The sequence below is a fragment of the Acomys russatus genome, chromosome 28 (assembly GCF_903995435.1).
Source record: "Acomys russatus chromosome 28, mAcoRus1.1, whole genome shotgun sequence".
Lineage (NCBI taxonomy): Eukaryota > Metazoa > Chordata > Mammalia > Rodentia > Muridae > Acomys > Acomys russatus.
In genome coordinates this window covers 23,150,292-23,168,371 of record NC_067164.1, presented here as the reverse complement: position 1 = coordinate 23,168,371, position 18,080 = coordinate 23,150,292, and the positions used below count along the sequence as shown (strand labels likewise).

The 18,080-nt window shown below is 46.1% G+C and overlaps 1 protein-coding gene across 1 annotated transcript in view; it reads left to right on the top strand.

Moving 5' to 3' along the window:
• Positions 1–8,116, top strand: part of Scd5 (stearoyl-CoA desaturase 5) — a 100,049-nt gene extending 91,933 nt beyond the window's left edge. Inside the window, 3 exon segments of the mRNA XM_051170184.1 lie at positions 4,547–4,674; positions 4,677–4,778; positions 7,944–8,116. Of these exon segments, the coding sequence (XP_051026141.1) occupies positions 4,547–4,674; positions 4,677–4,778; positions 7,944–8,116 (403 nt within the window).
• The last annotated feature ends 9,964 nt before the right edge of the window (positions 8,117–18,080 follow it).

Sequence of the window (18,080 nt, the reverse complement as noted above, 5' to 3'; positions counted from 1 at the left end):
GATCCTCCTGCCCCAGCCTCCCAAGTTCTGGGATACAGGCATATACCACCCTGAATCTCTAGAAAATAGACTCTTTGTCCAGAACTAAAATCTGAGAAACATCTTGTCGGTTGTAGAATTAGCGTGGTAAGATATGGTGAGCCGCTGGGATGAGAGCATCCCCAACATCTGGCATAAGCCCTCCTCATAAGCAGTGGTCTCCAAGCAGCGGGAAGCAGCTTTAGAATTACCCACAAGGCAGCGTGCGCACTTTTATTTCTATTAAATATGTCGGTCTCTGGTTTCAAATCTGTGAGGGCAGCCACTATATTCTGTGGCTCATTCTTGTTTCTGTGTTAACACCTTCTCTCTAGACTTGGCCTTATGATTTTTCTCCTTAGGTGATGTCAAACATTTTTCTCCTAGTTCAGAGCCAAGATGTTGTCAGGCATACAGATTTTGCAAAGCAAGACAAAACCCATGAGACGGGGGCTAATCCTACCTATTGTTCCATTTTACGTTTTACTGACAAATGACTAGAAGTTCATTGTCAGATTTAGTTCTTTTTAAAGCTCTGGATAGGAAATCTCTCAATGAAACCTGTTGCCAGAAAGGTGTAAGGATACTTTTAATCAGGCTTGTGTATGCAATCATAATGGACAACCCAAGAGATAAGTTTCTACGAGAATCCCAGAACCTGTGTCCGCATGAGTTGATTAACTTTGATTGGACATGTTAATTAGGTGAGCCAAAGGGTCTTTTGCTGGCTGAATTGACTATACTTTGATAGCTGGACCTTGGTGGTCAGCCTCAGGAGGAGGAAGTGGTCCAATAAGGGAACAGGCCTTGGTGGCCAGCTTTAGGAATGTAATCTAATGGTTTTTAGCAAGGCAGAAGGAATAAAGGAGAAAAGCAAAGCCTGCCAAGAGCCATGTTTGCCACACTCGGGCCTGCTAGAGCCCTTTCAATCAGTGGAGGGACCTTACCTATGTCACCCAGACCCTTTATTAGAATGCAAACATTTAACCTAGTTGCTGGCAGTGCTGCCGCTGGCAGAGAATCACTTGTCCCTAAGTAAGTTATCCTTTCTCTCACACCCTGTTAGTCGCTCCCGGGCTACACACCCACTCCAAATATAACTATTGACAAAGTAGCTTTGATCACAATAGGCTCGAGCCAGTGAGGAACTGACTTGGATAGGATCAACGTTCCCCGGCACATGGCTATGAGGAGGACGGATGAATACCCGGACAAAATCAGTACACTTCTGTCAAGGAAGACAGTGTAGGCATCCATCGTTACAACCTAGGAATGTCTTAAGAATAGACATGCCCACCAGAGGGTCTGATTTGGTGTGGTCCCTATGTCCGTACAACAGTCTCCAGTTGCTTTTAATATGAAGTCAGGGCTAAGAACATTGATCTATGCATGAGACTGCCCATTGACACAGCAGGTGTGAATGCTGGGAGACTGGGACACCACAGGGCACCTTGCCTGGTCCAAGGGGACTGAGAACATCCTGAGATGACTACCAAGCAGGCGTAACTGATGGACTTCAAGAACAAGGAGAATGTGGTTCATCCGAGAGTAGGGAGCCCAGCCCAGCTTGAGTTTGCCTTGAGTCTGACCTTTAGGAAACAGCGCTCACTGACATATGCACACCTTATGGGGCAAGGGTGAGTGGGTCATCCTTGAGTAGGTTCCATTGATCGTGTGACCTCGGTGGCTAGCTGAGCAACAGGGTGTACTTGAGGTCCTAAGTGCTTGGGATTTAGAGACTGAGCCTGGCTGTGTACCAGTGTGGCTGTGAGACTATCCCGTCATCTCTCTGGGCCACTACAACACCCTTGCAAAGGAGAGGTGATAAAACTGCCTCATGGGCACAGTCTAAGATAGGCCATCCCTAGACACCTTATTTCACAGTACCCTCAGGATATCATACCGTCCTCTCCAACATTATTTCTCTTGTATTTATGACTAACGGGCGCGGTACTGTAGCATCTGCCTTTCCTATCAGGATGCATTAGACAGGCTGCCTTTGTTCCACCAGGGAAGGGATTTTTGCCTGTTGATGTCACTGGAGTCTCAGGGCTAAGGGAGAAACCCAGCACATGGCAGGCACTTAATAAACCTGTTAGGACAGTGTCATACAGAAGGGAAAGCTGAGGGTCAGCACAATGAAATAATCTATCCAGGGTCACATAGCTAGCAAGTAGCCAAGTTGAGTAGTTAAACACTTTCTGCTGCTTTATAACATTAAAAAAAAAACCCATTTAGCAAAAAGTCAGACCAACGGCCCCCTCCCCAGCCTTCCTCCCTACAGCTGATTTAAGAAAGGAATTTAAAATGAGCAGGGACCCCATGCTGGAAGACTCCTGGAGACTGTCTGTGAGCTGCTGGCAATGGCATTCATACTGAATGTCATTAAGGAAGGAAGCTGGTGCGCCATCTCTGTGCTGGGCTGGTCCTGAGGCCCAGAGGCCCGAGGCCTGTAATTAAGAGCAGACCAGCTGCTTTAGGTTGGTGCTATGTGGGGGAGCCCTCTCGGCCACATGGGACAGATTTGCATGGAGTCTGTTTGAAAGTCACAGAGGATAACAGTTTTTGGTATGAAATCTCATCATGTGAGCATCCTGCTTAGACTTGCCATGGTCCCCCGACATTCCTCCTTTCATCTACACCAATGTGCATGCAGAAGTCTCACGGGACCCAGGAAGGACACTCACTTGGCAGCTCTGCAGTTGGACCCACTGCCGCTTTGTTGGGACAAGAATGGTCTGAGGTTTTGTTGCTGGGTTGGTTCTGTATTGTTTTGTTTTTGGTAAGTAGCACCTCTTTCTCAGGAAAAGGGGACTTTTGGCCAGATGTGACCATGTCAGCCAGGGATGCCCACGACCCGAGCTTTTCTCTTGAGTTTGGGAAGCCATGTTGCAGGACTTCTCTCTGCACAGGGTGTTGACAGCCTCGGCAGAGAGGAGCTTTGAGAACTGGAACAGTGGCTGGCAGGCAGCTAGCTCCTTGGCCAGTTTAGAAGGAGGGGTGGAGGGCTCTGAGTGGGGTTGAATCCTTTAGGCTGTAGCCAACACTACATGGAGCACCAGATGGTTGGAGCCAGCAGGAGACCAGGGCAGCTCTCTAAGGCACGAGACTGCTGGCATGACTGCCTTGGATCTGCTGAGAATTGAGCAAGAGAGGTGGTAGGTCCATGGCATGCTAGTCCACTGTTCAGCAAGATACTGGCTCACAATGAGAGATCCAACCTAACTCCATTTTGAAGCAGGATCAAAAAGGGGACAGGCCCTGAGGAATTCCACCCTGCAGAACTGACAGTCCTAGCCTGCACAAACTGGAACTTACTCCGACTCGCCACCTCCCTGAGACAGTTAAAACAAGCTCCTCTCTGACCCTGAACACCTTCGGGCTGAGACATAGTTTTAGAACTACCCAATAGAATTAAAGGTCATGTTAAGTAGTCAATAGGATTGTTACAAATCTGACTTTAAGAGAAGTGTAAGAACTCAGTGCTCTGGTTACTTGGGGTCCCCTCTCCCTCGGGTGCAGGTGGACCCGTCACTTTGGACTAATAAACTTCCTCTTGCATTTGCATTGAACCGGCCTCTGCCTCTCATCTGATCACTTCCCAGAATAGACTCTCCTGATTAGAGTCTCACAACAGCAGGCCTAGGAGAGGAAGCTCTGAAAAGCTTGGGTTGTAACAGAGAGAGAGAAAGTGAGGGGAAGCAGAGAGAGAGAGGGAGAGAAAGAGGTCCATGATGGTCAAAATGCCTTTTGTTAGCAGTGTCCCATCTCTCTCTCTGCTGACGCTAGTGCTTTCTTCACTTTTCTTTCAGAGTCTTTATGACAGGGTCTCACTCTGTAGCCCAGGCTGGCCTCAGACTCACAATCTTCCCTCACCCTCCTACGTGCAAGAATCACAGGTGTGTAATGCCACATCCAGCTCAGTAACCCACTGTTGAATGGTTACTTTTTATGTGACTATATGCTTGCATTCATACATTATTTTCTGAGACACTACCTTGTTCTAAAGCCTTGGATAGCCTTGAGCTCTCCATCTTCCTGCTTACAACCTGCACTACCGTACACACCTGGGTTGTTTATTTTTGTGCTGATTTGGAGTGTAACGTGTGAGGGGTAGAGAACACCTTTAGTGGCGAATCATATACCTTTTACTAGACTAAGTTAATGCAGAATCATGCCCCAGTATTTAAGAAATACTGGATGGTTCTTGAACTTCTTCAAGTACGCCTGACTATCAGGCTGGCTGGTGGAGTGGTGTCCAGGAGCTAGCTCAGACTCATGTTAACAAGATAAATGTACTTTCTCAGAGATGCATGGGGTTGGCCAACATAGTGTTGAGTATCTTACATGGAGATTCTCCCAAAGTCTACTGAAAGGATGGCCATTTCCTTCAGCATCCTGCCCATCTCATTTCTCAAAGCTGCGCTACTTGCCTCACCTTGGGAGCCATGCGAGCTCACTATCCACCACACCCCCAACCCCCCACCAGATCCAGTGTCCAGTGATGGCATGGTGCTCTTCCTCATAGGTACTACAGGGTCAATGTGGTGCTCATGTGCTTTGTGGTCTCTGCTCTGGTGCCCTGGTACATGTACGGAGAGAGTCTATGCAATTCCTACTTCTTGGCTTCCATTCTCCGATACACTATTGCCCTCAATGCACCTGGATGGTCAACAGCACTGTTTACATGTATGGAAAGTGGCCTTATAACAAGCGTATAAGCCCTTGGCAGAATCCATTTGTCACTCTGGGAGCCATTGGTGAGTGGCGTGTTGAGAGCTAGTGGGGGAATGGCAGTCCAGATGGTATTGACTTAATGGAAGTGACGGTTTTATGGCCAGAGGAAAGAGAGTGGATGAGTGCTGAGAAATTGAACTTTGGCCTTGGCATCCCAGCTGCTAGACTATTCAGGCAAGTCATCAGCTTATAGCACTCCTATCTGTCAAGTGGAAAGAGCAGTGTCTCCCTAGGAGAGCATACGAAACACTTGGTGCAGCACCTGGGGCACAGAAGACGATCAATAAATGGAATGAAATAGTTACTTTCATCATGGAATTTTTCCTACAGGAAGAAGCAGCAATCGGTTTTCTCTCCAACACTCTTGACTACTCTAGACTTGACTAGCCAATCATATATGTCAGAGGAAAGAAAGGCTGTCAAGCAGGCAACGGCAAGAAAGGAGGGAGAGTCATGCGGCCAGTAGCTAAGAGTAAAGGCAGCGCAGAGTCCAAGTTAGGCAGCATCCTGGGTCCTCCACTTCCTCTCTGGGCCCTGTCTGGCTCCTCAGCAGTCTGTGTTCTTATTTGTAATAAGACAGTTAGGAGGCCTGCTCTCCTCCCTGGCTCACTGAAGAGTGAGGGAGTTCATACACAGTGATTGTCAGCTGCTTATTGAAATAGGCCTTCTGCGGTGCTCCCTTTATGCCAGCTTTACAGTCTTAGGGGAGTTCCTTGTTCCTCCTGTGCCTTTCTGTCCTCATTTTAAAACAGGGATAATCATAGGAGTTCGCTAAAAGGCATGAGGAGCATAGGAGTTAGTACTCAGCCCTAGCGCTATGACTCATAAATACTAGCTGTGCCTCTCCGAATGGTAAAGCTGGCCATTGAACAGAGATCAAGCCAGGAAGGGAAGTTCTACTGCCGGGTAGGAGGAGTCTCTGTCATTTGCTGGTGAGTTCCTGAGACTGTTTCATCAGTCATCCAATTAAGAGCCTGTGGACCCTCAGGTCTTGCCAGCTTGTGTTGACAGCAGCACTGTGAAGTGGAGTAAGCCGAGCATTAGGTGTGGAGTCTCTAGACAGGAGGGGGAGGGGGCTTTGGAGTGCAGGAGGAATTCTCTTTCCCTTCCCGCTGCTCTCTCTCCTCCCCTTGTATCTTGCGTGGGCTGCAACTAAAAGAGCCACATTCAGCATCATTCTGGACACAACTAGAAGTGGGGACAGCGTGGGCCATCACCTCTTACATAGGCACGTGTGGGTCAGAGAACCAAACAGCATGGCTAAGGCATGAGTCCTAAAGAGCTGGACATGCTGCTTTCATGCTGCTTTGAGTATATCCAGGCCAGCAGTGAAGGCTCAGGCACAAAAAACCAAAACAAACAAACAACAACAACAACAAACAGTAACTGTAACTAAACAAGAACATTAAAGGGAGGAAGGAGGAGGGGGAGAGTCAGAGCATCTCCAGAGTTACAATAGCAGTTGTGTGAGCCTGCTTCTTCTTCTTCTTTTGTAAATGAATCTAGCCATCATGGAAAACAATATGGAAGTTTTTAAGGAAGTTAAAAAACAAAATTGCCATATGATTCAGCAAGCCTACAATTTGGTGTATATCCACAGGAAATGAAATGTTTGCTGAAGAGGCATCTGCAGTCTGTGTTTATTGAAGCATTATTCACAATAGCCAAGATACCGAATGGATGTCCACCAATAGAGGCATAGCCAAAGACAATACGCTATGTGAGTGTGTAATAGACAGTATTCTTCAGCTTTAGTGGAGAAGGGCATCCTGTCATATGCAGTGAACTTGAAGGCTATAGCACTCAGAGAGACAGATGCTGCAGTATCTTGTCTATATGTTGAACCTCAAAAAAGTAGAACTCAAAGAAGCAGGGAGAAAATGGGGTAACCAGGTGCTGAGAGATTTAAGGAAGGCAAGAGGTATTGGAACACAGACACACAGACACAGCCAGCCAGCCAGCCAGCCAGCCAGCCGCACACACACACACACACACACACACACACACACACACACACACACACACAGAGAGAGAGAGAGAGAGAGAGAGAGAGAGAAATTCCCATCAGATAGAAGAAGTCAACTAAAGAGATCCATTGGATAATATGATGATTATAAGCATCAATAGCATCTTGTGTTCTTGGAATCGCAGCCCTGAAGGAGCACCATCTTGTCTGCCATTCATGCTGGGAAGCGTCTTGTGATGCGCTGAGTAACTGTGCTGCTATTCTCTGTTCAACCTAGCTCATCTAGCAACTGAGTGAATGCTTCTGAGCGCCCAAGCCCAGTCTTTTGCCCGAACACACAGTCTGAAACAGCCTTAAACATGGCAGATCTTAAGAGCGGATAAACAACCCTCTATGCAGGCATCCGTGTTTATTGCTGCTGTATTAACAGCATCCCGGAAACAGAGCCAGTCTAGATGTCCATCAACAGACGGATAAGGGAATGTGATATGAACACACCATGGGATTTCAGGCAGCTACAAAGCAAAGGGAACTCGTGACATTCACAGGAAGATGATTGGAATCAAACATCAAAATAAGCTAAATGTACAAAGACAGGTGTCATGTATTTTATGTTATGTGTAGAACCTACATTTAAAATAATGTAAATGCACAGATGTATGCATCTTTATGTACATGTCACTCATAAAACTAGAAAGGGGATCATTTGAAGAGGAGAGATTTTTTTAAGGGAAATAAGGACACGCAATAAGAAAGCAGAGAAGGGACTAACAGGAGAAGGGGGAAGTAGCTGCTGCAAAGCCCTGGGTGGAAGAGAAGGCACTGAGGAGGAGGAACAATTGAGAATTAAATATAATGACACATATGTATTAAGATGCTATAATAAGGGGGCTGGAGAGATGGCTCAGTGGTTAAGAGCACTGTCTGCTCTTCCAGAGGTCCTGAGTTCAATTCCCAGCAACCACAAGGTGGCTCACAACTATCTACAATGTGATCTGATGCCCTGTCCTGGCCTGCAGGTGCACGTGCAGGCAGAGCACTGTAAACATAATAATAAACAAAGCTTTAACAACAACAACAACAACAACAACAAAGATGCTATAATGAAGCTGATTGCTTTGTATCCTAACCTAAAAAACAATGAGTTAAACAAGCAAAGCCTAACAGCACCCATGCAGAGAGGTGGCAATGGTGTGACTTCGAGGCACACTTTGTCTTCCAGATGAAGGCTTCCATAATTACCACCACACTTTCCCCTTTGACTACTCTGCGAGTGAATTTGGCTTAAATTTCAACCCAACCACCTGATTCATTGACTTCATGTGCTTCCTGGGACTGGCCACCAAGCAGATGATCGAGGCCCGCAAAGCCAAGACTGGTGATGGCAGTGCCTGAAGCCTTCCCTCATGCTGTCCGCAGTGGCTCCCCTTGGCATCCAGGCAGCAGTTTTTGACTTTCAATTTCTTTTGTTTGTTGGCTTGTAGGAGGGGGTATGAGGTGGGGAAGGGATGAAATCTATATGGTTTGGGGAAGTTTATTTGTTTCAAATAATGTCAACTATAACTAGCAATGAAAAAAATAAGTCAACGTTAGAAATACGGTTCGATATTCGAATGTGGATGTATGATGCAATACATAGCAGTGTAAATATGTGCTCAAACATGTTAACAGGGGAGAGGACGAACATGGGCTTGTTTTGCTGTGACCCAAGAGAGCATTTCTTTTCCTTTCCTCTCATGAGCACTGTGGTGCTTATAATCTCACTGTCTGAGGGAGCAGAGAGGTAAGGGAGGGCAAGCACACCCCTGGCTTGCAATTGCTGTGCTGTGCACAGGGCTTTTGTTACTCTTTAAAGGAAAGAAAAGATTGAGAAAATGAAGATACAGAAAATGGCTCCCATATGATCTTCGCCGTTTATAGCTTGTTGACCATCTGTTGTGTTTGCTTTAAAAAGAGATTGTGTTTGGGGCCAGGGAGGTGGCTCATGGGGGGAAGGAGGTAAAACCACTTACTGAGTTTGATCCATGGTACCCGCATGGTGAAAGGAAAGAACTGCATCCCTCAAGTTGTCCTCTGACCTCCTCCACATGTGCAACATGGTGTGAGTGTATGTGTGAACCATGCGCACGCATGCGCACACACAGACACACACGATCACTTCTGTGCATACACAATAAACATAGTCTTAAAATGGCTTAATGGACATATTCACTGCTCAGCCCACGCTATAAATCAATGCCTGTTTAGATGTTTGATTCTCTCTCTGCTATTACCATTTTAAAGGTGTGTCACTCAGACATGCCTGGCTTCAAATTAAACACAAATTAAGCTTTCAGTTTTAATGTTTATACACCTAATTTGTATTCTAATTGATCTCAGCCACTGATGCCTATTGCTTAGCTACTTCTACTAAGTAAATGTATTAATTTTCCACACCAGGCCATCAACACTTAATAACCAACAGTTTATCTAGACCTCTGTGTCTACTGATGTGTCATGTGCAGGAAGCCATCCTGGATTTTGCAGTGAAATATAAAGTGATCAGTGCTTAGCTTTTGGGATTGGAACAATTTTGTGTGTTAGTTGGCCTTGTAAAGAACACGCTGAGTCAAAGGGGTAGCGTGCCCATTGCGCTAGAGTGAAAGGAAGAGTCTCTTGTGGTGGCGTCTGAGTCGGTTCGGGATAACTTCAGGAAAGACACATGATTTAAAGTTTACATTTTAGGAAAAGACACGACACACCAATTGGGTACTATTATGGTGGCGTTCCTTATCTAGCAGGTGCTTAACAGTTATTTGGTCATTAAGTAATATGCAAACCATAAACAATTTACAACAAATGATTATTAACTCATTGTATTCTTGTCCAGATAATCAGATGTTACTTAGGGAATGTTCTCTCGGGCTCTGGATGTTTGATGATTACTCACAGGTGACAAAACTCTAGAGTACCAATGGGCTCGAGGCCAGGCAATGCCCATCCCATCTGCCCTTTGCCACAACCAGGGGCAAAATCCACATCTGTGTATAATGGAGACCCCCGTGGTGTTATTTTTCACCTCCCAGCACTAGCACTTACTCTATTTTTAGCTAATAGATGGGACCCTGATTTCCACTTGTCACCAAAATGAGCATGAGGGACATCTGTTTCCTCCAGGCCCTACCAATGGGGACCAGAGGAAAGAGGAAAGGGCTCATGCTTTCAGCTCACCCTTAGCCATCGAGTGTCTATTGTCTGCCCCCACATATGAGCCCCTGGCCTCAGACATAGCAGTCGACTAGACTCCAGACATCCCTGGGTACCAGACCACATCTCACCATGTATATCCTTGGATATACCCGTGGAATATTTTTCAGCTGCTTCCCGTGGTAGTCCCCCACTACAAAATCTTGTGTGGCATGCACTTGCATTTCAAGACGAGCCTGCATCAGTGTGCTTCGGTTAGCAATGTTTGTGTGAATCTTTGATTCCCTCAAACAGCAAGTACACTTGTCATGAAATAGAACGGCATCACACTTGGAACAGCCGGTTGAAATCTCACCTCACCACGGGAGGTTATTCCCCTAATGGTCCAAGTAAACCGAGAGGCTCACTCGCGCCTCTGCACCTGAGCGCCGTCTCTGCAGAATGACACGGGTTGGAGGAAGAATTGAACAAAAGTTAGGTCACCCTAATGTCATCAGTATCGATGTTCCCAGTGCATTTAATGAAGCCCTAGAGAATTGCTGTAGATTTTGAAAGGGTCAACCCGAGGCGAGGCGGGGGGTGGGGGGGGGTAGTCTCCTGTGTCCTCTCTTTGCTGCAGAATCGCCCATTTCTGAATCTAGTCAGGAGAGGGAAGAGGCTTGAGTAAACTGTGTCCATGTTTCATGTTTTCCGTCCTGTCCACCTCCACCATGTCATGGCGACCACATAGAGCCAGCCTGGGATGGTGGAGCCGACTCAAATGCACTTCGTATGTATCTCCCATTCTATTACCTGCGAGCTGTGGGGCCACTAGAATAACCCACCATTCTGGATAGAATTTCCTCATTGGCAAAAGAAGGACTTAAGCTAGGCTCTGTCTAAGGTCCGCTCTGCTCTAACACTGACCAGCAGGATTAGAGATGAGACTGTATCTGACTTCTTCTCAAGGTAGCGCCCACCCCTTTCTGGGACCTGGCTGGTCAAAACGGAGAGAAAAATAGTTGAGTGTACTTGGGAGGACACAGACTGAGGCTGAAGAAATGGAGTGTGCTTGGTGGAGAGAGAGAGAAAAAAAAATTTCATTCATTCCCCCGAATGTGATGAGGCAATAATAACCCACCAGGAAAAACTGTGGGATGAGCAGAGCAAAGCATCCACCACAGGATGCTCTACCTCAGGACCAGATACACCTTGGAGCCTGGAGGCGTCAGCAGAGGGTAAGTGGCATGGCTCAGACACAAGATGGACAGTGGGCTATAGAGCAAGGGGCCTCAGGCTAGAAGCCTCTAGGTCTAATTTGTGGTTCATTGCTGTAAACTGTCATTCTGGAAGCTTCTCTCTGAAGGGGCCTCAGCACCTAAGAGCAACTGTGTGTGGTGTTCCTTTCTCACCACAGTAACAAAAATATCCAAGTAGACAGTTTAAAGGGGCAGTTTTATTTTGACTCACAATTTCTAAGAGCTGAACATCAGCAAGCGGCAGAGGCAGAGTTGAGACAAGAAGAGGATGTGGCACAGTTCATGCATCAAAGGCACATCCCTGGAAACCACATTCTCCAGGTCCAACCTCTTTCCCACAATCCATCAATTTCTTAATCCACTGAGAAGGTTGAACACTGTTGTCTGTTAACTTTTCCTAAACCCACTAACTGACTACCACACGAGTCTTTGGGTACACGTCACCCTCAAACCGTAACACTGTGTGTAGCCCAACCTAGTCTTTTTTTCCTCTGAAACTCTGGCTCCTTCCTGCACCTCACATTGCTCTCAGAAGACAAACCTATGCCCTGGTTCATTTGGGAGCTAGAATGCAGGGTCAGTAAGAAGAGAGGTTGTAGCTTGTGGATAAGGTTGCTTTGGGGATTATTTGCATGAGCTTCTTTTCTTTATTTAACTTCTGTCCCCAGATGCAGGGATGCTGAAGTATGCCTGTGTCCTCATTGGCTGCCGATGACCAAAAAAAATGCGATCCTTTGTCTAAGTTTGCACACTTCCGGGAGTTAATCAGACCCCTTTCCTTCCCTTTCCTCTACGTCAAGGAAGTGCTATAAATGAACCGGAACCTTTCGCCGGTCTTGGTCTTCTTTCTGCCATTCCCCTGCAGATCTCCGTGCCCATAGCCCCACCCCACCGACCCTAGGGAATAGCCCTGACTTCTAAATTTGCAACATCAGTAGCACAAGGAAGGAAGCCCTGGTCCCAGGCACCTGCGGACATAGCAAGTCTGGCAGCAAAGCAACCGCGTGGCTCCGCCAGCAGCCTTCAGCCTTCTCTCTTCCTCTCCCCTGCCCATACCAGTCACAACTTCAGGTCTGTCTTGCTGTCCCTGCCCTTCTATTTTCTCTCCTGTATGAGACAACATGAAAATGTGGTTATTGGCAGAAACGTCAGAACTTGATTCTCTGCCAACAGGGCCATGCTCACCACTCGAATGAGGAACAGTTATGTTTTTAATTACCAAATTTTAGATTTACATCCCTGATCTTGGGGCACCCTGTGTAGACGGTACATTTCTTACAGCTGAGGTAAAGGAACAGGGATGGCTCACACCGGCTCCTTCTTGGCCCTGTAATCACTTACATGCACACAAATGCAAGCGCAGCTCCACTAGACTGGATGGAGCTCTCTTCACTTCCTCCTCAGAAGTAAAGGGCACTCAGCCACCTAGCACCGGAAAGCACTATTTCCAAAGAGGCCAGGCCAAGCTGTGAGTGTATCCGGCTGCATAGTTCTGCAGCTCCTGCTACTGAGGATCAAAATCCTGAAAGTCAGAGTCTAAGACTGTGTATACATTTCCACTGCAGCCAACCACGCAGGGCAGAGGAGAACAATCTGGCCATGGATTGTTTGGTCTTCATGGTTTCAAGACACTATTTAAGAAGTGAGGACCCTGACTTTTGCTTCTATATGTAAAGTCAGAGGGCTAGGTTAGCCTTAACATACTGAAAACAAAAAGGCAGTCAAGTTTTCCCCTAGATTGATTTATTTTATGTACCTGTTTTGCTTGCATGTATGCTTGTGAGTGTACCATGTGTGAGGATGGTGCCCTTTGGAGGTCAAAAGAGGGCATTGGATCCTCTGGCACTGGAGTGACAGATGGTTGTGAGCTACAACATGAGGGCCAGGAACTAAACCTGGGTCCTCTGCAAGAGCGGCAAGAGCTCTTGGGCACTGAATTATCTCTCTAGCCCCTTTTTTTTTTTTTTAATTATTTATTTATCATATATACACAGTGTTTTGCCTATATGTACACCAGAAGAGGGCACCAGATCTCATTACAGATGGCTGTGAGCCACCATGTGGTCGCTGGGAATTGAACTCAGGATCTTTGGAAGAGCAAGCAGAGCTCTTAACCACTGAGCCATCTCTCCAGCCCTTTAACAGGCCACTTTGATGTGGTTTTGTTTGTAATACAGTCCCTGACTCTGGCCCACATCGACACATCCCATAGAAATGGACATTCTTTAAGTATTGGGTGCAAATAGCTTAAGGAAAACCACACAAAGCCCGTTTCTTCATTTATGATAAGAAAAGTAGAACAAGCAACTGCTTAGGTTTCTTTTTAGATTGCAAGCTCTGGGGAAAAAAATAAGAAGTGTCATCAAAGCAATATCCAAGATAATCAACTTATAAAAAAGAAAATATTTATTAGAGCTCGCAGTTTTCTTTGTCACTACTCATGATTGGTTAGCCCTGATGCTCTGGGCCTAAGTGACACATCATGGGACAGAAAAGGAGTCTCATAGCCAGGATGCACAAGAGTACAAAAGGACGGGGGCGGGGGTGCTCACTGTATGCTAAGGAGCATGCTCTCACTGACTGGAAGATCTCCCACCGGGCCCCACTCCCTAAAGATTCCATCGGCATCTGGTCACTACCGCAGATGGTACCAAGCCTTTAACATGCAAGCATCTGAGGCACAGCTGTGTTTGCTTAAGAGTGGTGCATTACTAAATATAGTTAAAGCACCGTTAATATGGAAGCAACCCTGTTAATGCTGATCTTACTTTTAAATAAGCCAAGTCCTTGGAGAAGACCAGAGACTCCCTGATTAACAGTCGCCAGGCCCTTCCCTGGTGCCTTGACCAGAAGACTTTCAGTCAAGCAGCCTCTGTTAGGCAGGCAGACACTGCCCTCACAGCAGTCCCATTGCTTGTAACGCTACACAGATGCCATGAGGAAATTCCCTGTAATCACAGCTGCCCAAACCCTGCTGCAGAAGAAACTGTTCAAGCCGTGACTTTCCAGACAGCTTTTACTGGGCATTTTCCCATCACAGACCTCAGTGGACTCCTCCGGGATAGAGAAGGAACACTTCCTGTGAGCAGTGCTAACGGTCTCTAATGTAATAGGAGGGCGGTAATGCAATCTGTTCAGATCATCACAGCCCTTTTTCTGCATGAAGGTCTGTGCCTGATTATAAAAGCCTTCAAGCCGGGCATGGTGGCGCACGCCTTTAATCCCAGCACTCAGGAGGCGGAGGCAGGCGGATCGCTGTGAGTTCGAGGCCAGCCTGGTCTACAAAGTGAGTGTAGGACAGCCAAGACTACACAGGGAAACCCTGTCTAAAAAAACCAAAAAAAAAACAAAAAAACAAAAAACAAAAACATAATAATAATAATAATAATAATAATAATAATAATAATAATAATAATAGTAAAAGCATTCAATTCCAGCTACTTGAATCACCCCAGAGACACCCTCCTGGGCTGTCCCCTGATGTTGCAATATCAAGCCTGATAAATCTCTTATCTCAAGTGGCTTTTCTCCACTATATATTTATATTTATCCTTAGGAGAGTGAGCTGAGGTGGAAATACATAAAGGAGACAGTGGCCACAGCAGTGATGACAGTGACAGTGACAGTCACACCAGCTGTGAGAGAAGAGCTGAAGTGTTCCAGAGAACGTTCGAGACTAGGAGCAGAGATGGTGCAAATGGCTAAGGTTGTGAAGAGCTGAAGACAGGAGATCATGGGCTTCAGACATTGGGAGAATTCCAGGGAGCTACCTGCTGCAAGGGCCAAGGATCTCAGCACCCTGGGCCTGTGGGAGTCGAGGGCTGCACCATCTGAGGATGTTTAGGAGCCATCACAGTAGGCAGGAGCCATCACACTGCCTGCTGCTGGCACCTGCGGGCCACTGTAGCTGCTAAGTCCTGGGGCCACTGAGGGTTACAGTCTAGACAGCAATAAGCTTCCATCCTGAGTATCTGAAGCCAAAGACCAACAACAGCTTTTAAAACCCAACGCCGAAGCCCCCTATCTCTCATATTGGAGTCTTAGCATCAGACACTCAAGGGCCTGGTATTGCCAAAACAAAGAGCTCTTCCTCCTCTTTTTATGATTTCTGTTTTGGGTAGCGCAAAAGGGTCCCAGCCAGCTGACTACAAAAGACTCAGATCCAGGGTATAGCATCCTGTGTCTGGCTCCCGAAAGTCTCCCATCTGTCTTATGATGTAAAGTGTGTGTGCTTCATCCTTAGTCATCGCTAGTTAAGCTAAGTGATTTCTCACCTGTTCCAGCATTGCTTGAAAGCCCAACTCAGTGCAAACCTCCTGTCAGGACAAACTCTCAGCTGCACAAGTTATATGCTTCCGAGATACAATGGGGGGAGGGAGGGCGGGACGATGAGGGATTCCAAACAGAAAGAAGAGCAAAGTAGCAAGGAGGGATGAGATTCAAGCAATCCTGAAACTTGACAGAGCAACACTAAACCCCATAGCTCCATGTCTGGCATCTGGGACGTACAGTGATAGGATTTGGGTTCCCAAGAGCTTGGGCAGTCCTGGCACTATGAGCTATGTTTGCAAACACAGTCACTCTCAGGGTGGCTCTGCCCGCTGCCTGCAGCTTTCCCAGCAAGCATTGCATGCTGCTGGCATTATTGATTGCCTGAGATCTCCATTGCTTTGCCTCATTCCTTCTAGGTTCATACACTGTCAGGGACTGCTTGTAGGGATTCCAAGTCTATGGTACACTACCTGACCTCTCAGGCTTTTCTTTGCATCTCGGTGGATCCTGGCATGACCCTATGCATTCTGCATGCATTCCATACCAACATCTCACAGGTAACACTAAGCATCTAGAGCCTGGTGTGAATTTCTGAATACCTTATTGGCACACATGGAAAAAAAATCATTCCCTAAGTGCCCACCCTGGGACCCTTTTCTAAATCTCTGCCCTGGGAAGTATTTGAAAGAGTTTGCATTCCTTATCTATGCATTTCTGATGGCCCGTGGCCTTACCCCATACCCAGATGCCTTCAGAACATCTACCTACCCCATTGTCCTAAGGAAAGTGTTTGCCTTTTAACTACACCCACCTGGATAAAGCCTGTAAGAGTTCCCTTTCTGGCCAAACAACAAACCCTTCAAGTCTTTCTGTTCTACTTTTAAGAGTCCCTGATCTTCATTGAGATGCTGGCTAAGAGCCTATAACCTTCACATCACAGCCCCAGTGCTGTGTTGGCTTCATATTCCCTTTGCCAGATAAAGCAGTCAGTTGTCCTTTAGCTCAGCCTCTTACAAAGTCTCAGGGAGTGGATAAAATGCAGCTAACTCCTTTGCCATGGTTTGACAGCGATGGCCTCCATCTACTTTCTGGAGTTCTTACTTCTGCCTGTTGCCCTGTCCTGCTCTGTCCTGGTTTTCCCAACTCTAGCCACAGCTACCTGCTAAACTGCACCTAAAGGATTACCAGTTGCTTTCAGCCTGCTTCTCTGAATGTTTCCCAGTTCTTCCTATAAATGAATTCCAAAGGCCTCTCCTTACCACTAGATATAGAAAGTGACTGCATGCCCAGCTTCTCAATACAAATCTTCTAAGCATTCCTCAGCCCAGTCAAACTGACTAATTAATCAAAAGGCAGGGTCATAAAGCCATACCTCCCCACACCCTTTCATGCCTTCAAAGGGAAAACTGTGTGACGAAATAGCTCCATGTTGCAAACCATCTTATATAATCCATTCTGTGGAGATGTGGAGATATAGTTATGAAGTTGATTAATGTTTAAGATATACCATCTTTATTTTTATGAGTAATATAGCATCTTTGCTTTTATGTTGTGTTGTCTGAACATTTTCTGCATTTCCTTCTAAAGGATAAAATGAGCATTGATGGATCCAGGAAGTCACAATATTATATAACGATTGCTTCCAAATAAGATCAGTGGCCGTGACATACTATGATGGTTTGGCTGCCAAGTTTCTTACTCTCTGTTGAAACTTGGCTGAGATTACACAGAGCCCCACAGCATCATTAAAACCTTCCCAACAAACACCTCCATGCTAATCCGATGATAAAACAAAATGTCTTTGTTGTAACATCCAGTCTGCTGTTTTCTGTCATCGCAATCTCACGTTATTTTCCAGCTTTCAATAAGCCAACGTTCCTGACACTTGGCAATTATTTGTAAGAACTGCCAGGCCACCTAGGATAGCACATCTTAAACATTTCTTTCTCATCAGAAAAATAAATCAAATGAAAGCGTAGCCTACTTGAAAAATCACTAGCAGAACCTCTGTGCATGGTATGTCAGATCTCAGAAATCCTGCTCACCACATCAGGAGGAGAAATGATGAAAAATGAACAGAAAGAAAAAAAGGAAGAGAGAGAAGAGAAGGAGATAGAGAGCGAGGAAAGGAATGAGGGAGGGAGGAAGGAAGGAAAGAGAGAAGGAAGGAAGCGAGGGAGAAGGCTTCATCTGAAGGACATTCTTTCCCTGATTATACACAGCCTTTACCACATTTGGCTCAACTTTCTAAACCTAACACAACTACATTTATAAAACAATATGCTAAAAATTTACAACTATTGAAGAGTCATGCATGCCATGAATTTCTTTTCTAGTGTTTTCCTAGCTCACGCAAGAGGACCTCGGAGTTGTAAGGTTCTCGTTATATATTTACTGTATGGATGAAGGGATGGGTGGATGGGTAAAGGAATGGATAGATGGATGGAGGAATAGATGGATGAAGAGGTGGATGGATGGATGAAGGGGTGGATGAAGGAATGGATGGATGGATAAAGGGATGGATGGATGAATAGATGAATGAAGGGATGGATGAGTAGATAGATAAATGGATGAAGGGATAGATGGACAAAGGAATAGATGGATGGATGGATGGGTGGATGAAGGGATGGGTGGATAAAGGATGGATGAGTGGATGAAGGGAT